General features: G+C 37.2%; 1 protein-coding gene across 1 annotated transcript; it reads right to left on the bottom strand.

Annotated features, from left to right (window-relative positions):
- Positions 1-240: 240 nt before the first annotated feature.
- LOC5565950 (zinc finger and SCAN domain-containing protein 21) lies at positions 241-21,338 on the bottom strand. Its single transcript, XM_021845963.1, has 3 exons — positions 20,993-21,338; positions 20,250-20,936; positions 241-778 (listed from the first exon to the last, which is right to left on the bottom strand). Exons 1-3 carry the CDS (start codon positions 21,194-21,196, stop codon positions 257-259), a joined length of 1,413 nt encoding a protein of 470 aa, XP_021701655.1. The 5' UTR covers positions 21,197-21,338; the 3' UTR covers positions 241-256.
- Positions 21,339-22,042: the final 704 nt, after the last annotated feature.

The raw sequence follows: 22,042 nt of genomic DNA, 5'->3' as shown, positions 1-22,042 counted from the left end.
AACTGAAGAAGTATTGCATAAGATCGACGAAGATGGAGCTCTACAATACGTCCGGCAGGACACTACGTTGTAGTCATCAAGGTACAAACCAAGTATAAAGAAAAAATGTGCAAAATGTGTTATTTATTTATGTTAAACTTGTGTTTTGGTATGAATTGTTATTAGAATTCGAGCATATCACTACATCTTCATGGATGTTCTTTTCCATAAGTTTTCGTTTCAAAAACAAGATTTTTTTTTATTTTCATCAATTATTTTATTCTAATATTTGTCCCATTTCCACACCGTCCTCCAATACTTCGGCCATTTCTTCGTTCTCCGCCAGTTCCTCCAAAGCTTCAAACTTGGGCGCTTCCCCTTTGGCCACGTGTTTTTGCTTAATGTGGAACGAGCGCCAATACTTATTCTTAAAAACAAATCCACAATATTCGCACGGGAATTTCGCCACTCCCGTGTGAACCGTAGCGTGATGATTGAGATACGATTTCCTCCAGAATCGTTTGCCGCAAATATCGCACCCGTGTGGTTTCTCCGCGGTGTGCAGTTTTTTGTGCCGATGCAGTGAACTTTTGGTTTTTATTTTCGCTCCGCAGATGTCACAGTCGTAGATCTTGTCCCGATCCGCATGCCGAGCCAGATGACCATGAAGTCCGGCCTTACTGGTGAAAGCGTGGGAGCAGCCCTCGATCGTACAAACGTAAGGTCGGTTTCCCAGATGCTCGTTTCGATGCCTTTCCTGGTTCTCCCGGTTTACCATGACTCCGCATATCTCACAAATCTGCAATGATATAAGATTACCGTGAAATAACATGACGACATTACTGGGTTGTTACGAGAAGTGCAATAAATATTTGGTAATCCTTATTGGACACAGTCATGCTCATGGAAACAAATCTCTTTAAGGTGAAGATAAATCGAAGCCAAGCCTCAAATTTTCAAGAGCACAAATCTGGAGAACCGAACACCCGTTTAAGCTGAAAACTCAATCGATTGGTAACCACCAGCTAGTGACTAATCGATTAAGTTTTAAGCTCAAACGGGTGTTCGGTTCTCCAGATTTGTGCTCTTGAAAATTTGAGGTTTGGCTTCGATTCATCTAAACCTTAAAGGTCACTTCTTCTAGCATTTATTCACTGAATATGGTTGCAACCACGAACAAAAAGAAGGGTGAATCACTGAATTCACAACTTCCCTCCAAAAAAGTGTGATTTAAAACTGTCACTAAACGCAAAAATGGCAAAAATTGAAAAAAAAGACGTTTTTCCGGAATGCGCACATTTGGCATTTTAGGCGGTAGATCTTGAACTCCATAAGTGGCACCGTATGACATGTGAACAATTCCAGAAACCTGAAGGAAATTTTCTGATCCCCACACTCCCATTATACATGGTTAGGTTAACCAAATTAGGCTTTGAACGCTATTAACTCAACCATTTATCGATAGATTTTTAATATTTTCCCACCAATCGGTCGGAAATTCATACAACATTTCTCACGAATGGAGAAAACTATTGATTATCGAAAATAAACTATTGAAAACATTTGACGGAATCCAAAGACGACCGGCACAATGGCTGACACGTGCCCCTACTCACGTTTTCAAAGGCACTAAACTAGAGAAATAGTTGGCAAACGTTTCTGATCTTCTTATTTTAAGCTTTTTGCTAGTGCACAAAGCCAAAATAAAAAGTGCACTGTTGTTGGATGCTTTCTTCGCAAGAAATTTGAATTTGAAGTTTTAGTGCAATCTTATAATTTGAGTCCAAGCTGTTTCACTTTAAAACCAGCTGGTAGTGACTGAAATCAAGGATGAAAGATGGTGTTTGAAAATGTATCAGTATATTGTTGGCAGCTTCAGAATTTTGTCGTAAAAGTTTAATCATTCATGAAAATTATAATAACATATATAAAAAGGTCTTAATAATATTTGACTAATTTTATAAAGAAAAATATTTTTGGAACTATTAAAAAATATGCGCACTTTCAACTCGTAGTTATCATAAGATGGTTTTAGTAAACAAGTTATTTAGGCAAAAATATTAAAAATATAAAAATAATAAATTATTTTTTCATTGAAATTCGCATTCTAAGTAGCTTTCGTAGAATAACTACATCTAAACCCTTTACAAATTGAATGTGTTGTAGGGTGACCAATGTATTTTGGACCTCTATATATTTTGGACCCCCTGGGCCATTTTCTTGCAAATATCCCAGTTTAAATCAGAAGACCAACTAAATTCGCATGCCAATTAAAAAAATAGGACTATTCCACACTTGCATCGACCGTTTGTACACAGAAAATGTGTTTATTTTATCTGAAATTAATTTAATTCAATCAGTGCAACCGTTACAACACGTTACACACAGAAAGTGAAGCCGTCAGAATTTTTTCAAATGTAAACAAAAACGTTTTTCAAATTTCTGGACTAATAGCATAGAATTTTTCGGTTTTCCATTGTCAATCGATTGATTAAACTATGGACAAGCGTATTATACAACCAGTGTCGTAAACTTTGTCGCCAATCGATAAAAAAATGCCGGGGGTCCAAAATATATACTTTGAGGGTCCAAAATGTATTGTTGTGTCCAAAATAATGAAAAACAGTGCTTCACAATTCAATTATTTTCGACGTTTTTTGAATTTTACATGACCGTGTGGGCATTTTTATCTCGTAGAGGAAGTTTTTCTTCGTATTTTGGCGTATTCTTTGTCTTGGTTGCGCTGTGCAATGAATTAACCGGGACAAAAAACTAAAATAACTTCCTTAAGGGGTTCAAAATACGACCGTTACCCTATACACAGTTTAAAAACATCTTATTTCTACAAAAGAATATTTTAATTTCTACAAAATATTTTGAATTTGTTTAGTATTCGCTAAGTTGTGGTCACACAGAGATGATGTTTTAAAGTTAAAATTTATTAATATACTAGTGGGCCCGGCAAACTTCGTCTTGCCATCTAGTAGGCTGTTGAAAGACGCCATGAATTTTTATACACACAAACACGTAGGAACTCTTGACGAACAAAACGGAAAAATAATCATTCAAATCGGTTGACCCGTTCGGAAGCCATTTCGTGACATACAAACACCACACCATTTTTATTTATATAGATTATTTTATTTCACTGATGTACAAGGGGGTCAGGGGCCAAGTCTCCAGCATAAGTTTAAAAACTCACACCTTCCATAATACACCGGTGATTTTGGAGTACGGGAAGTAGGCAACGCAACATCTTTGGCCAGAAGGTTTTTTATGTTTTGCTTCTACTCTAGACTTCCACTACACGTATGAAAGTTGCAAGGTCATTAGAACATGAAACAGTCATACGTATGGTCGGCGTTAAGTCAGAGTGGACCAAGTGACATTTTTCATATTTTGAGAAAAATGGGTTTAAAGTCTAAAGCTCTCTAATTTTAAAACTCGTTTAAATTTTCGTTCAATATTTTCACACATCTTAGTGTTACTTTCAAATAATATAATGTGAAGTGATAATCATGAAAAATCATAACCCAAACCTCTGATAGGACAATTTTTTGATGGACTATGTGTACTTGGTCCACTCTGACTGAACTAAAGATCACCGCTTGCATGCTTGCATGGTCAAACTGGGTGCATATCTCAAAGATAAGCAGATTATCAAGACCCTTCGACACCAGTATCGTAAAATCTTTAATAATCCATATCGTCAATACCGAAATCGGTGCTATTACGATAGCTAAAAAATTAAGGTATTGCAGGGTCATTGCAAATCAAATATGTGTTCAGTCAGAGTGGATCAAGTGAAAATCTTGAATTCCGACCAAAATATACTGGTCCAATAAGCGGGTTCTAGCACATTTTATACATACACCATAGAACTACCATAAACTTCTATCGGACTCTGAAGTTGACTCAAAAAATGCAATAATCAATCAGTTTAGTACTTTTCAACACTTGGTCCGCTCTGTGTGCACAGAGACGGGGTAGATGGTCTAATGGTTACCGCTTCTGCTTCATAAGCAGAAGGTCATGGGTTCAATCCCAGGCCCGTCCCTTTCCTCGTACTTTGTAGTTGTATATATCTTTCACTTTCTTCTATCTACCACTCTTAAAATATCTATCACAGTTCATAGCATTTGCTAGAACCAGAGACGGACAGAAATAAACCGTTTCCCTACGCTTCCATTCTTTCATCATTATAGCGCACGCCTTTCCTTACGTCTGATACATAGGCAGTCTGCTAACCAAACAGTAAGCCTCTCTGCCGTATAAATTACCCCACCCCTTCACCCTTCCCGCATAAACTGGCGTAGACGCAGTGGTATATACGGTCTACCGTGGTAACCAGTTTAATGCATCATCAATTCCTCCCCGTTCCTCTCATTGCTCAGCATTCTGACGTGGCAGGCACCATTACCGCTTAAAATAGAAGATCACCAACACTTATACACTGAGGGTGCCTGTTAATCCCAAGCAGTCATCTGGTTGGTTACTTGTGTAAGTGCAGCTGATCTGGCGATACTGGAGTAGCAACCTGGTAGGGAGACACCGATACTACACACGAAATATGACATATTTTTTTCCAAACTGCAAGAAAACTCCAGCTTGCCAACGTCAATCAAGGCAGACTTGATGAAAATCGCTAGTTTTCTTTTGTTGTGTACCTTCCACCTTTTCGGACAAACATGGAAAAAGGGCCAAAGTTTTCATTTTCGTTTTTATTAGAAAAAGTAAAATGGTGCGTATTTGAGTACTTTATATTCAATCAGAATAAAAGGTGCTATCGTGACAATACTTTTGAATAGGCATGAATAGCTTATCAATCGATTTTTTGTCACATTTGATGAAATGCAAAAATATGTTTTGATCAATTACGCGCTTTTTCCATGTTGGTCCATTATTTAAGATCCGGGCTCACAGTGACAGTTCGTGACAGCAAAATCTCGGCTCACTATGACGTACAGAAATTTCGTATCGGTTTCTCCCTCCCAGGTAGCTACCAGGCTTTATTCTGCTCATTTTGTTCTGATAGATGGAGCGACCTCGTACGCTGACAACAATTATGAACCAGCATTCGCTGTTGGTTGAATAATCCGAAACGTTGGCTCTATCCAAACGCACATCTTCCATTTGACAGCTCCAGCTTACTGCGAGGCTCTGCGAACACATCATCATTGCTTTTGGGATGAACTGATGTTGGTATCTCCCAAGGCGAGTCCAATTCTCTAAGGTGTTCCATTATACTCACTTTGTGGAGAAAACCAGACAGGGTAGGTGAGGAAGGGCTGGCCATTTTGTTTACAAACATCTGAGGCAGGTAGTCGAGAGATTGACTCCTGATTGGTTGGAAAAACAGTGTTGTCAAGAATTATTCTAATCTGGTCGCCCCTGCTCCTTGTGTGCTCTATTTCTTTCTTTATTTTTTAACAATTTCATCCACACTGATGGCAGCACAGCTAGTTTCAGTTTCAGCATCATCCAGGCCAGGCAGTAATGTTTGTAAACAAAACGGCCAGCAAGTTAAAGATGGCCTCCTAGCCACTCTTGCCAAATGATAACACCTTAGAGAATTGGACTCGCCTTGGTTTCTCCGTCAACGCAAGAGCATGATTTCGCTTTCCTCTTTGCCCTATTGCAACCACGGGCGGCCAATCAAGCTCAAGCTTGGTCCGCTCTGTGTGCACAGAAATGTAGATAAAAGGTAATTTTGATAGAATTATCGCGACGACATGTTAATAAGCTTAAAATGATTATTGTATTTTCAACTGTTAATTTATATAGTAAGCTAAGGGTCGGTTATTGTATATAACTTTTTAGATAAGCAGAAATAAAGTACGAAGGCGAAGTAATCCAGCTTTTTACGAGCGCTAATGGCTGCCGCAAATAGGCTCGCTATCTGGTAGGGATCAGTCGATATGACGTTTGGCTAGGGTCCGTTCCAATGAGAATATATACCGAGGTGTGGAAAAGACATTTAGTGTGCGTGACATCCGTGTACGATGCAAAATGTTTCACAACTACAAGCGAGTGAGCTCCCATAAGAAACCGTGTAAATTAGTGATGTAGTTATTTGTGTTTACGTTTTTTCTCCTTACTAATACATAGCCCTTGCTTCTTCTTCCACACCTTGGTATATATTCTCATTGGGTCCGTTCAATATAAAACGACCCAAGCCAAACGTCAAATCGACTTATCCCTACCAGAAAGCGAGGCCGTTTGCGGCAGCCATTAGCGTTTTTAAAAAACTGGATAGGCCAGGAGAAGTCGATGAACTTGTCATTCATTTTCCTGTCAATTTTCATACAAAATCTACTTTTTCTCTGCTATAAATTCACGCTAGGTTAACCACTTCCCCTGGCCTATGGCCTTCCATCCCATCTTCAAGTGCTCCCCACAAGCACAACACTTCATTGTGGCACTTTAGAATGTCCATGTTGTAACTTGTTCACACAAGAAATCTGCCTCGACGTAGTTGGCAGAACGCGCCCATACCCCTTTCTGTACCAAAGGACAGGGTGATGATGTTTTTAAGTTAAAATAAGGAAAAATTTGGAGAAAACAAACTTTTACCGACTATTAATTTTAGATAATTTCTATGTTCTACCATTTTTTTTAAATGCCAACATTTTAAAAATTTACTGTAAAATAACAAAGATATGAAGACTTAGCTGAAGGTCATATTTTTAAAACTAGAAAATTCACCTTTAAGTCGCCTGTGCCACCTCTGAACCATAATAATTGTGGCTCCAACTCATGGAGAGAATTTCCGTATAGAGAATTTTCCATGAATTTAATCCATGGAAATAAATTATTGAAGGAATTGTTTTGAAAATAGTTGGAAGAAATGGGAAAGAATCAGCATAGGGACTCATGGCGCAATTCTTGTGAGATTTTCAGAAATCTCTGGACAAATTTCCCGGAAAACCCTGGAATAAACCATTGTAGGTTATCCGGGAGGAATTCCTCTCGAAATAATTGAAAGACTTACTGGAGTAAGTACTAGAGTAAGTACATCACTATGAGAATTATCCAATAATATCCTAGGAAAATTTTCAGACATGGAAATCCATTCAAAATTTACTCAACAGTTCCTTATATGATATTCTGACAAATTTTTCAAAAAAATATGAATACCTGTAATATGCAGTTCAACAAAAATTATTCCATTGAATACTTTCAAAACTGTCTTTTGCCTAACATGAATTCTCATTTTTCCTGTTATGCGAGTAGTCAACTATGGATGTTGAGAACACAACTTCCATTCGTAATTAGAATTAGAGATAAACCAATTTGAAGAGGTCTTTAAATTAAGCTTAGCGAGAGTTACTGAATGAGATCATCGCGGTCGATACATTTGTATGTTTATAATGAGATAGTAACTCTCGCTAAACTCTACTTGAAGACCTATGTAACAATCGTGCCTATTCTGCGCGGCGTGTGAGGTGACACGAGTCGAATGAGGTGACAATTGTCGACTCGCTCCCATTTGATTAGCATTAGTCGTCTCACGTCACTCGCGGTGAGAGCCAGTCGTCTCGACTCACACGCCGCGCAGAATAAGCACGAATGAGAGATTCTCTCTTCACTCGTGCTCATTTCATTATAACAGTGCGATAGACGCGCATACTCGCACAGAGATTGCCAGCACCCTCTCGGTTTTAATGAAATTTTCTGGGTGTGCAGACTTTGACAAAATAAGCCACTTTGCATAATAAGTTTTTCCAAAATTTACTGGACTATCATTTGAAAAGAACCAAAATAATGCCTTCGAGAAATAGCAACTTCTACAAAAAAGCTTTGTATGGCTTGTAGATAACTGTCTAAATTTTTGAATACAAATAATAAAAAAAATATTTGTTCCCCCAGCACCGTACACACTTAAGCCTCTAAATTCATAATTCAAAATATATTGGTTTTAGATGATCCTGTTACCCATCTATAATAAATATTATCATTTTTGTAGCGTACAAATATAAATTCGAAAATATAAATATGAATTTTGACACTACATTTTGATGATGTATTCTAGACTAGAATTTCTAGTACCAAATTGACCAATCATAAAAGGTGGCTCCCAATACCGGACACAATAAAAATGGCTCATTTTTTGTAAATTTGTACATCATTGATATTTTTACCCAAGAACTAGTATTTCATAGCCAATTTTAAGCATTTGCTATATTTTCAAGAACAATTTGAGTTTTACTTACAAGATGTCCATCAACAACTCTCTCATATATGATGACAAACAACATAGTCCACAATGTTGTTCTGAATGTTCGTTCTTCTTATATTTTTTTTCTCGCATATTTGATACCATGATCGACGACATCCATGAAAAAGTAATGTATTCTGAGACACTTACAAAGATATCATATGACAAATCAAGCTGGAAGACAAGAGGTGCTTGACCAAAATTGTAGTTTGTCCTAATTTAGTTTAAACATGATACAAAGTGCATTCATACTTTCAAATTATGATTATACTCGATCATGCTTGCGTGATCCAAACTATTTTGCCATATTCAAAATAATTATTAATTATATTTATATATATATATATATATATATATATGATATATATATATATATATATATATATATATATATATATATATATATATATATATATATATATATATATATATATATATATATATATATATATATATATATATATATATATATATATATATATATATATATATATATATATATATATATATATATATATATATATATATATATATATATATATATATATATATATATATATATATATATATATATATATATATATATATATATATATATATATATATATATATATATATATATATATGCGTATATATATATATATATATATATATATATATGCGTATATATATATATATATTCCAAGAGAAACCATTTGTTGAAGGAAAAGCCGAAGGAAATCTTGGTAGAAACACCAAAATAACTTAAATTAAATTCCACAAGGAATGCTAGGGGCCCAGATAGCCGTAGCGGTAAACGCGCAGCTATTCAGCGTGACCATGCTGAGGGTCGTGGGTTCGAATCCCACCGGTCGAGGATCTTTTCGTAAAGGAAATTTCCTCAATTCCCAGGGCATAGAGTATCTTCGTACCTGCCATACGATATACGCATGCAAAAAAGGTCAATCGGCAAAGAAAGCTCTCAGTTAATAACTGTGGAAGTGCTCATAAGAACACTGAGCTGAGAAGCAGGCTTTGTCCCAGTTGGGACGTACGCCAGAAAGAAGAAGAAGGAATGCTAGGAGCACTAAATCTTTGAAAATAAAATCCTGGAGAAATCCCAAAAAATATTTTACAATGAATTCACTTTCCAGAAGACTTCCAAAAAAATAATTTCTGAAATGGTTGTCGATGGGATCCGTAAGAGAATTTCTAGAGAATCTTCTGGATAATTTACGGGACAACTTCTTGAAGAAATCCTTTGCCACATTGCAATGCATTGATGTACGATTTTCTATAGGAATTCCTAAAGCAATACCTAAATATTCCCAGGGGTATTAATTTCAATATTATTAAATGTTGTGAACTGAACTTTTTATCGGCGTGATTTTGAAAAACCGGCGGCATGACGTTGATAGGCGTATGGCGCGGCGGCGCACAGGTCGAACGCTGATATCGACTTTAAAAATCGATCCCCCAGTACCGGACCAATGTTATGGATTTTGCCCAGGTGGCGAAGACCATTGATGCGTGCCACTAGTTCTCTCTTTTACTCTCCCGCTGTTCTTACGCAAAGCAAATAGTGACGTCACTATTTGCGCTGTATAAGAACAGCAGGAGAATAAAAGAGAGAACTAGTGGCGCGCATCAACTAGATGCGCCACCTGAGTAAAATCCATCACATTGGTACCGGACAGCACCCAATACCGGACAAAGTCGATAAATTGAGAAACCATGGTCCAATCAAGAATTAGAAGAAAAAAAGCTATTATGGAAAGTAAATTTGGTTAGAAATATACATGCCTTTTTGAAAAGTAGATTTGTTTGAAAATCGTTCAATAGTTGACGTATCGCCTTAAAATTTAGCCTAATTAATAATTATTTTGAATATGGCAAAATAGTTTGGATCACGCAAGCATGATCGAGTATAATCATAATTTGAAAGTATGAATGCACTTTGTATCATGTTTAAACTAAATGAGGACAAACTACAATTTTGGTCAAGCACCTCTTGTCTTCCAGCTTGATTTGTCATATGATATCTTTGTAAGTGTCTCAGAATACATTACTTTTTCATGGATGTCGTCGATCATGGTATCAAATATGCGAGAAAAAAAAATATAAGAAGAACGAACATTCAGAACAACATTGTGGACTATGTTGTTTGTCATCATATATGAGAGAGTTGTTGATGGACATCTTGTAAGTAAAACTCAAATTGTTCTTGAAAATATAGCAAATGCTTAAAATTGGCTATGAAATACTAGTTCTTGGGTAAAAATATCAATGATGTACAAATTTACAAAAATTGAGCCATTTTTATTGTGTCCGGTATTGGGAGCCACCTTTTATGATTGGTCAATTTGGTACTAGAAATTCTAGTCTAGAATACATCATCAAAATGTAGTGTCAAAATTCATATTTATATTTTCGAATTTATATTTGTACGCTACAAAAATGATAATATTTATTATAGATGGGTAACAGGATCATCTAAAACCAATATATTTTGAATTATGAATTTAGAGGCTTAAGTGTGTACGGTGCTGGGGGAACAAATATTTTTTTTATTATTTGTATTCAAAAATTTAGACAGTTATCTACAAGCCATACAAAGCTTTTTTGTAGAAGTTGCTATTTCTCGAAGGCATTATTTTGGTTCTTTTCAAATGATAGTCCAGTAAATTTTGGAAAAACTTATTATGCAAAGTGGCTTATTTTGTCAAAGTCTGCACACCCAGAAAATTTCATTAAAACCGAGAGGGTGCTGGCAATCTCTGTGCGAGTATGCGCGTCTATCGCACTGTTATAATGAAATGAGCACGAGTGAAGAGAGAATCTCTCATTGTTACATAGGTCTTCAAGTAGAGTTTAGCGAGAGTTACTATCTCATTATAAACATACAAATGTATCGACCGCGATGATCTCATTCAGTAACTCTCGCTAAGCTTAATTTAAAGACCTCTTCAAATTGGTTTATCTCTAATTCTAATTACGAATGGAAGTTGTGTTCTCAACATCCATAGTTGACTACTCGCATAACAGGAAAAATGAGAATTCATGTTAGGCAAAAGACAGTTTTGAAAGTATTCAATGGAATAATTTTTGTTGAACTGCATATTACAGGTATTCATATTTTTTTGAAAAATTTGTCAGAATATCATATAAGGAACTGTTGAGTAAATTTTGAATGGATTTCCATGTCTGAAAATTTTCCTAGGATATTATTGGATAATTCTCATAGTGATGTACTTACTCTAGTACTTACTCCAGTAAGTCTTTCAATTATTTCGAGAGGAATTCCTCCCGGATAACCTACAATGGTTTATTCCAGGGTTTTCCGGGAAATTTGTCCAGAGATTTCTGAAAATCTCACAAGAATTGCGCCATGAGTCCCTATGCTGATTCTTTCCCATTTCTTCCAACTATTTTCAAAACAATTCCTTCAATAATTTATTTCCATGGATTAAATTCATGGAAAATTCTCTATACGGAAATTCTCTCCATGAGTTGGAGCCACAATTATTATGGTTCAGAGGTGGCACAGGCGACTTGAAGGTGAATTTTCTAGTTTTAAAAATATGACCTTCAGCTAAGTCTTCATATCTTTGTTATTTTACAGTAAATTTTTAAAATGTTGGCATTTAAAAAAAATGGTAGAACATAGAAATTATCTAAAATTAATAGTCGGTAAAAGTTTGTTTTCTCCAAATTTTTCCTTATTTTAACTTAAAAACATCATCACCCTGTCCTTTGGTACAGAAAGGGGTATGGGCGCGTTCTGCCAACTACGTCGAGGCAGATTTCTTGTGTGAACAAGTTACAACATGGACATTCTAAAGTGCCACAATGAAGTGTTGTGCTTGTGGGGAGCACTTGAAGATGGGATGGAAGGCCATAGGCCAGGGGAAGTGGTTAACCTAGCGTGAATTTATAGCAGAGAAAAAGTAGATTTTGTATGAAAATTGACAGGAAAATGAATGACAAGTTCATCGACTTCTCCTGGCCTATCCAGTTTTTTAAAAACGCTAATGGCTGCCGCAAACGGCCTCGCTTTCTGGTAGCGATAAGTCGATTTGACGTTTGGCTTGGGTCGTTTTATATTGAACGGACCCAATGAGAATATATACCAAGGTGTAGAAGAAGAAGCAAGGGCTATGTATTAGTAAGGAGAAAAAACGTAAACACAAATAACTACATCACTAATTTACACGGCTTCTTATGGGAGCTCACTCGCTTGTAGTTGTGAAACATTTTGCATCGTACACGGATGTCACGCACACTAAATGTCTTTTCCACACCTCGGTATATATTCTCATTGGAACGGACCCTAGCCAAACGTCATATCGACTGATCCCTACCAGATAGCGAGCCTATTTGCGGCAGCCATTAGCGTTCGTAAAAAGCTGGATTACTTCGCCTTCGTACTTTATTTCTGCTTATCTAAAAAGTTATATACAATAACCGACCCTTAGCTTACTATATAAATTAACAGTTGAAAATACAATAATCATTTTAAGCTTATTAACATGTCGTCGCGATAATTCTATCAAAATTACCTTTTATCTACATTTCTGTGCACACAGAGCGGACCAAGCTTGAGCTTGATTGGCCGCCCGTGGTTGCTACCAGGCTTCTTCCTTGCTCTTGATTTATCCTCTTTCTCCCCCTTTTAATGATCAACTACAAAAGAGAAGCGATTTTACCCACACACAAACTGAGCGTACGTGCTCTGTGGGATGAAGAGTTTACACGTTTGTGTTTGGTTATTTTCATTCCCACAGTGGTGAAGAGTTTGTTTTGACAACCTCAGTGCTTAAAAGAGAAAGAGGATATTTTCTCCCTTTCTCAGTTAGGGAGAGAGCATGTTTTCCCATTTATCAGTTCGGTGAAGAACATTTCCAGACAGCACTTCGTTGTCTCTTTGTAGCTCTTTGCCCAATAGGGCAAAGAGGAAAGCGAAATCATGCTCTTGCGTTGACGGAGAAACCAAGGCGAGTCCAATTCTCTAAGGTGTTATCATTTGGCAAGAGTGGCTAGGAGGCCATCTTTAACTTGCTGGCCGTTTTGTTTACAAACATTACTGCCTGGCCTGGATGATGTTGAAACTGAAACTAACTGTGCTGCCATCAGTGTGGATGAAATTGTAAAAAAATAAAGAAAGAAATAGAGCACACAAGGAGCAGGGGCGACCAGATTAGAATAATTCTTGACAACACTGTTTTTCCAACCAATCAGGAGTCTGTGGAGCAAAAACGATTTTTTGAACCACTCTAATATATATATATATATATATATATATATATATATATATATATATATATATATATATATATATATATATATATATATATATATATATATATATATATATATATATATATATATATATATGTATATATATATATATATATATATATATATATATATATATATATATATATATATATATATATATATGTATATATATATATATATATATATATATATATATATATATATATATATATATATATATATATTTCTTTCTGTTTTTTTTCCTCTGGAGGCGAATTACTTTGTAGTTTACAAAGAGCAGTGAGAAAGTGCAAGTGTTGTCAGCTGCATATTACTCGTTATTACCGAAGCTGTTGAAATGGACAAAGTTCAATACTACGAATACTATTCGCTATGCTGTAACCCCTGTGGACTGGACGGCCACAAATCAGTAAGGAGAAATTTACGCTCGATTAGCCATGGTCTCATGACCAAGTTTCATTCGAATGGAGTTCGGAAAAGATGAAAATCTGCATGAAGTGCATGGTTATGATTAACCTGAAGGCTCCCGTAACGGATCTTGCAGAAAGAATGGTGTTTGAGGAACAAGTTTCAAGGTGAAAGACCAATTTAAAAAAGAATGGGAATTCATCTATGCAACTGAAAATGACTATTCAGAAGCAAGAAACAATCTTAAAGAGTACGCCACGCAGAATAAGAAATTGGGAAACATGGCAGTTCGGAAGGAATTCCTGATCAAATGCCGCAGGAATGGTGTTTTCCCGACGCACATAATCAACAGCTTTAAGTGCGTTTTTCCTTTACTTGAAGAAAACAGCCCCTACGTCAACGAATTACAACGTCACGCTACTAGATTCAAAAAAGCGATTCTGAATGTAGAAATCAAGCATACGTTCTACAAAATCAAGCAGCTAAAAACAATCATCTCCAACCTCAAGATTGCAATATGCGAGCGCATACCGGAACAAGCTAGTTCCACCTTCTTCCTCAGTCAGGAGTTGTTCTACGAAAGACACGTGCGGTACAGTAGGAACAGAACTGAGAAGAAGTACCAGGCTATCGTTAGCAGATCCGTGGCATCAGACGACAAGGGGAATGGCATACCGTCACAAAATTCGAAAGCATTACACAACACCACGGGCGTAACTTTACCTCCCGAAACGGAAATGCTGCTGAGTCTGGGATCAAAATTCGCCTTGCCGTACACCGATGTCGAAGAAATACCGATATACCACCTTATAGCGGATGTTGAACAGGTAATACAAACCAATCCAAACAGGGAAACATGCGACAAAAACAGATGCTTGATAGCGAATCAGATACAAAACTACTTGAATGCGGAAAAGAGAGGCAGAAAGGACACGATAAGCAACTTCTATCACTCTGCCACGAAATCAACCCGAAAATTCCTCCAACAACATCCTGACATCGTGGTAATAGAGGCGGATAAAGGAAACAAAACGGTAGTAATGAAGAGGAACGAGTACGATGTTAAGCTACAAGCGATGATCGATGATGACGTCACATACCCAAAGCTGTCTAACAACCCCACAGCCAACTATCAACGCAAGAACAACCAATTCGCAAAACGTCTTGTGGATTTGAAGCTTATCGACCGCAAGACTGAGATGAGGTTAAAAACGTATACAGCTACAGCACCGCGCATATACGGTGCACCCAAGGCTCACAAGGAGGGTCTACCACTCAGACCGGTTGTAGCATGTATGACGTCACCGTCGTACGAATTATCGAAATATGTAGGAACAATTCTCCAACGTTCATTAGAGAGCAAGTACAACATATCGGACTCGTTCTCCTTCTGCGAGTACATTAACAATGTACAGCTACCACCGGATAATGTACTGATATCGCTGGATGTGGTTTCGCTGTTCACGTGCATCCCAAGAGAGTTGGTGGTACAAAACGTCATCATGCATTGGGAGGCTATAAAAGAACACACGGACATCAACCTAGATTTGTTCTTAAAGATAATATTGAGGATTTTGCCCTCTAATAGACTCACACCTAAATAATTTTGTCACACCAAAATATTCTCCCACCATGTTTGCCATATATTGGATGGCGTCGTAGCTAACAAAACTAACTAGTAACGCACATGTAACGCATTATGTTGGATTGTACATTGAATGCAAGTTGCGTGCTTCTATTAAAGTGCCATAGAAACTGACGTGCGAGTATTTATTTTTCTACGTTCAAAATGTGCACGAGAATCTATTCCTCAACAAAACGAACAATAGAGTTCTGTATAAATTGCAGCTACTTTCAATTCAAGGGACAATATTATCAACAGGTATATGGGACAGCGATGGGCAATCCTCTCTCACCCCCGGATCTTGTGATGGAAACTTTGTTGAATACAGTCACAAAAAAGATCAATTTCCCCATGCCAGTGATAAAGAAATATGTTGATGACCTGATGCTGGCGGTCCCAAAAGGCGAAATCGAAACCGTGAGGGACACGTTCAACAATTACCACGAGAAAATACAATTCACAGTGGAAGTAGAAAATGAGGGACGACTACCATATCTGGACTTAATGTTGGTCAGAAAACCAGACCAGTCAATTGAAACAGAATGGTATGCAAAACCGATTGCATCAGGCAGACTCTTGAACTATCGATCAGCGCATAGTATGACACTCAAGATAAATGTCGCCAAGAATCTGATCAAAAGGGTCACCACATTTTCTACTAACGTAGACGATGCCACAACGAAGAAAATCATCCACAACCAACTACGACAAAACGACTATCCCAGATCACTGATCAATCGCCTCATCAACCAAAGCCAAGTAAATCAACCCACCGTAACTCCACCCACGAATGACGAAAAACAATACCGATCGATCGTCAATATAGGTCCTCTTACCAGGACAATCCAACGGACACTTAAAACCGATTATCCGGAAATCGTAATCTGTCCGAAACAACGAAAAACTGTCAAGTCAATCATACCAGGAGTGAAGGACAAGGCGGAGATCAACCAACGATCAAACGTGATAAACGTGATATATAAAATACCATGTGGAGACTGTGAAGCAAGCTATGTAGGTATGACATCATGCCGACTGAAAGATCGGGTGTCCGGCCACCGATCGACAATCAACAAAGTTAGAGAATTGCGAGAAGCAGGGAAGGACGCGACGGACTACGAGATGGAAAGGCTACGGGAGAGAACAGCACTACTGGATCATTGCATCACCAACAACCACCAATTTCTACTAGACAGGGTACAAGTATTGGATTCCACTAGCAAGAAACAAAATTTAGCTATATTAGAGTCATGCCACATCTTGAACACACCACACACTGTCAACAAGCGTACCGATACCGATAACTTGAGCGGCACGTACGCTGGTGTGTTACACACTGCCAAAACGACACAACACACAACACGTAGAACAACAGAAAGAGATAACACACAATAGTATTATAGCTATAACGACACACACACGAAATTGATATCTGGCGCTAAAGTGACGGTAGTGAATTATCGTAGGAGGTACACCAAAATTCAACCGGTAAATTTAAAACGAGCGTAGAAGAAGGGAACTCGAAACACGTGAGTTTCTTAACACCCCCTTCACAAACTGATACCCTATGATCATGTGTTTTGTTATAGTTATGGTCCGACGTACAATTATGTTTAAGACATACATGAAACGAGTGAACGTAAGTAAGATTGTGTTTATGTTAATGTTTTATGCTTCGTACTAATAGATCCTTCGAAAAAGGCACAATAAATGTGACCGAAACGTCAGGTGTAGAACGGAAATCCGTTTATGATCTCTAGAGACTGAAAGCCGAAAACCCAAAAACATAATTTTTACAGATGTTTTCGAAAATTTGCAATTGCTTTGATAAAAAATCTTTGTTTTTCCGATGCTTCGATTGAAATATGGGTTTTCAAAGAAAAGGCTTATATGGTAATTTTCCACAAAATTGGCCATAACTCAAAAACGAAAAAAAAGTACATTTCAAAAAATTCAGCGATTAAAGCTCATGAAATTACCTTCTCAAAAATATATTTTTGAAAGTTTTCCACTAATTGGAACATAGTTTTTCCGGCTTTTCTTTACGAATTTTCTCAACGGTGGAAAATTTTGTGGAAAACTTTTTCCAGATAATATTTTTTTTATTCCTGAGAAAATTTGCTTTCATTTCCATAAAAAAACTTCGTTTCTACGATGCTTCGTTCCTGAGTTGTGATTTTTCTAAGTAAGTAGTATCAGAGGAAAACAAAAAAAAAATCCAACTGAGTTTTCCGGAAAAATAAGCGACCCTGAATTTTTCTCAATTTTTTTTATTCATATATTGATGAGCCCTGCCTGTGGAAAAAGTTTCATGAAAATCTGAGACACTTCGGCCTTTGTACGGAAATAAAAAAAATCCCATTGCAATTCTTAGTTCCATTACATGTTATACTCAGCAATTATTCGAAATTTTCATTGAATCTGTTTTTTTTACCAAAAAAAGTTCATAAATTTTATGATAATTACCGAAAATTAATATAGTCAACTCTCCCTAACTCGATATTGAAGGGGCCATCGAGTTAGGGAGATATCGAATAACAGAACACAAAATCAGTGCAAATGCGATTCAAGGGACCAACAAAGTAGCCATGAAAACCAACTTTTACTATGGTTCTCTAATTCGATATCGAGATACGGAATATCGAGTAAGAGAGAGTTAACTATAGCTTCATCGATATCGGTTATTGTATCGATAAAATTGATATTTACACAGCCCTAACATGATTCACAATTGCTTATCGTTTAATTAAACTCGTGCTTTTTTTAACGCTCAACGCTCCGTCATCGTAATCATCGTCATAATCGAAACTTCAAAAGCAGTTTTTCTGTTCAAAACTGAAAAATATTCGATGAAAATGTGTTCACTGTGTTTCAATTGGAGAATACAATACAGTGAACACATTTTCCTGAAAATTTTCTTGATTTTGAACGAAAACACTGCTTTTGAAAATTCTAAAATCAATGACGGATCCTGTCCCCTTAAAAAGAATGTATCAATCCATCATCGTTGACTATATGGCTTAATTCGAATACACCTAGGATTATTATTATCTTTATTATCGAGACTTTCAGCCGGAGGCTGGTTCGTCTCCAACACCTAGGATTATTTTTTTTTTGTATGGTATTCAGTTGGAGCTGCCTGACAGCTTAACTTGTCAAGGCTGAACCCTCGGTCTGGCTTTTGCCAAGTTTCCCCTCTACCAGGACCAATACTCAGACGGACTAGGCAATTGCGCCCACATGAACACTGTTTTTTATTAGTATTGTGACGTGGTAGTTTTTCAAAAATACCCATATTACCTTGCTTCTGAGAAAAGGAAGCATTGTGAAAATCAGCAGCTCCATCAGAATTTTTTTTGAAATAGTAGTGTAGTAGTGTCATTACTAATACTGTCTAGTCGAAATGGTTTTGAATAATTTGTCATACAAGTGCTATTCTGATTACTATTGTCTTTTACGTAAGATTAGAGTCTTAAATGTCAAGTGTCGTCAAGTCTTAACAAAATTAGGCTGTTTAGTAGTAGTTCTAGTTAATTTCATTTTTGTTGTTAAAAGTATTTATTGGTCATTGCGTTCATATATCCTTAAAGAAAAAAGTCGCTTTCCTTGTCTGTTCAACCATTTTTCGAAACTAGCAAGTGTACCCTAATGATCGATCTCAGCGTCTTACTTTCCATAGTCATTTTTATAGTGAATATTGAAGAGTAAAGTTACCTTAGGCTTCTATTACAGTCTCCTACAAGATTCACTTTTCGGTGGCAAATGCAATGCTTCACAACGCCTACTTTCTACTTGTAAATTTTGCGAAAATGAAGCTGGAATTAGATTATTTATACCGCTGTTACAAAACAGGTATTTCTTATTATGGCAATGTAAAAACCATATTAAAATAAGATTGTCGCCACTTATTTCTACTCAGTGAATCTACTAGTCATTTTCCTAAGAGTTCCTAAGTATTCCCTACGTCGTATATTATAACGATGTATCTAGCTAGCTAATAGTAAGAGTGGCTACGGATCATTCTGGTTAGCAAAAGGCAAACTGAACGTCACCAATAGTATTAATGTCCACTTCGAATAGATTAATTATTTGAAATGGGCATCAATTCTATCAATGACGCAGAATGTCCGTTGGATCACATCCGAGATATTATTGCGTCTATGCCATATGAATTATGACGCGGCTTTAAGCAAAAAATGCCAAAATGTGATACCACCACTACAGGTTACGCCTTTGGTTTCCATCATATGGGCTAATGGATTATGCCCTCCCATCGCGGCAAGGTCGCATAACCAAGGGGAGGGAGGCTGGTTCGTCTCCAACACCTAGGATTATTTATTTTATTCAAATTCTGAAATTTCAAACTCTCGCCTTTTTATAGCGATTTTTGACGAAATCCACTCCAATGTCTTCACACAATAATCTATTCATGTATTATTTAAATTCAAGTCCTCTGCATTAAAAAGTTGTGAAAATATCAATTCTAACGAATTCGCCACTGTTTGGAATTTGAGACAGAACGGTATTCGTAACAGCCCTGCGACGCAGCTTAAGGGCTGTCCAATAATTACGTACGACAATTTTGTCGGTTTTTAGACCCCCCCCCTCCTGTAGTAAGATTTTTTTGTATGAAAATTAAAAATAATTTATATGGCGCGTAAGAAATCTCAAACCCCCCCACCCCCTCCATAAACCCTTACGTAATTATTGGACGACCCCTTAACGTAATGGATGTTAACTTACCGATTGAGGAGGAGGCTTGTTGTACCCTTTTGGTCCAGGCTTCCGCTTGGGTTCTCCTGGCTTCCGCTTTCGGCGTTTGAGCAATTCTTCCGGCAAGCAAGGTCTTCCTCGGCGTCTACGAGGAGCAGCAACATCCAGTGTTTCTTTTATGTCTGGTGCTGAAACTTCTTCGTCATCGTTTTGATCTTCCATTTCGTTACACTGATCATCGATAACAAAATCCGGGTCATCCACATCCGAGCACACAAAATCATGCTCACTTCCGCTTGGCTGTTCTTCCAGATGCTCTTCTTCAAGGTACAGCTGCTCTTCAGGTTCTACTTTGACGGCATTACCTGTGTCTTCCACATCGACGTGTTCCTCTTCTAGTACCGTAGTGGGTTCCATTGGGATATCTTCGGAATGGGTCGATTCCTCAAGAACATCTTTTTTTTGGACGTCGCATATCACCGCCAATTGATTAGTGAAATGTTTATCAACCTCGATTTTGAATTCCTCCACTAGTGTCCGACATTTTCCAAATATTTTTTGGTCAGAATCTTCTGTCCAAAAGGATCCTTCGGGAATTTCCAAGTTCTGGGTGAACAAAACTTCGGCTCGCTCGCAAGTTGCTCGGAAATCACTTATCGTTTTAACCATATCTAGACAGCAGACACAAATGCGAATGGAACGATCCTTCTTCGAAACCTGAAAAATGTCCCACTTTAGTATTATTCAATTTACTCAAACCTATAATACTGGACCTCCGTTCCAACAGCCGATTGGATGACTTTCGGAAGGTTACCGCTTTGGGCGAAAATCTCCGGTAGTTGATTCTTGGGAAGCACTCGCAGGCATAGTCGGCATATAAGCGACTTCCGATTGTAGGGCCTCTTGTGGTTTGGACGCTCACCTTCAACACTAGCTTCGTTCCGAGTTTCAGCAGCTGTGGCCGAACGACTCTTCATTTTCGGTGAAAATCTTGGCCTAAGCTCTTACAAATTTGATTTTTTTTACTTAAAAACTTAAGACTTCCCACAGAAAGTCAATGTTGACGGATCAAAAACTGTTTAACAACAAGCTGCTGTAAGTCTTCTAGAAAAGCAGAAGAAACGAAAAGGGCGAATTATGGTCAGAAAAATTTACCTAGGTATGTGCTGTGTGTTTGAATGTATGATCGTCATGCGCGTTGCATATTTCTTATTGGAATACAAGCTTGAAGTTTGGATAAAGCATCGCAGCAATATGCTGCAGCTTTCGGCTTTATAGCTTCAGTGCTTTTATAGCATAAAGCTCGCGTTCCGTTTCTTTCAGCACAACATTCACCAACAATTACCTAAACCCCTAAGCCATATATAAACTGGTGGAAACGCATGGTTGTTTATTTTCCTTCCACTTTCTTCAAACGACAAAATCGTGCCTGTTGAGCACGATCAAGAGGAGTGATAATTATTTTCTTTTATTCGAATTTCAAAATTAGGAAAGGATATTTTTACGGAAAAAACGATACTTTGCGATGAATGTATACTGCCGTGAATCGCAAGTCAGGCCCATCTGCATTTTCGTCCAAATTGAGTTGAGATCGGTTTTCAACATATCTTCTAATGCTGCTTCAGCTGCACTAATGAAAAACTAGGATTTGTTCGGAAAATTAGGAAAAAAAAAACACCAAGTCAAATTGTCCCATTATGTGCCCATTGTCATGGGCCATAATGATAAGTAACCGCATATCAGTCCCACTACGGACTTTCGCACCCTGTAACATAAAAAATAACTGTGATTAGATCATCTTTATATTTTTCTCGGAAAGATAT

Source organism: Aedes aegypti, chromosome 1 (genome assembly GCF_002204515.2).
Source record: "Aedes aegypti strain LVP_AGWG chromosome 1, AaegL5.0 Primary Assembly, whole genome shotgun sequence".
Classification (NCBI taxonomy): Eukaryota; Metazoa; Arthropoda; class Insecta; order Diptera; family Culicidae; genus Aedes; species Aedes aegypti.
This window is presented reverse-complemented; position numbering and strand designations above follow the sequence as displayed.

Coding starts and splice junctions, on each gene's coding strand:
- LOC5565950 (XM_021845963.1), bottom strand. CDS start 21,196: ATGAAGAGTCGTTCGGCCACAGCTGCTGAAACTCGGAACGAAGCTAGT. Junction 20,937..20,992: donor AATCGGCTGTTGGAACGGAG/GTCCAGTATTAT, acceptor GACATTTTTCAG/GTTTCGAAGAAGGATCGTTC. Junction 779..20,249: donor ACAAGCCTCCTCCTCAATCG/GTAAGTTAACAT, acceptor ATATCATTGCAG/ATTTGTGAGATATGCGGAGT.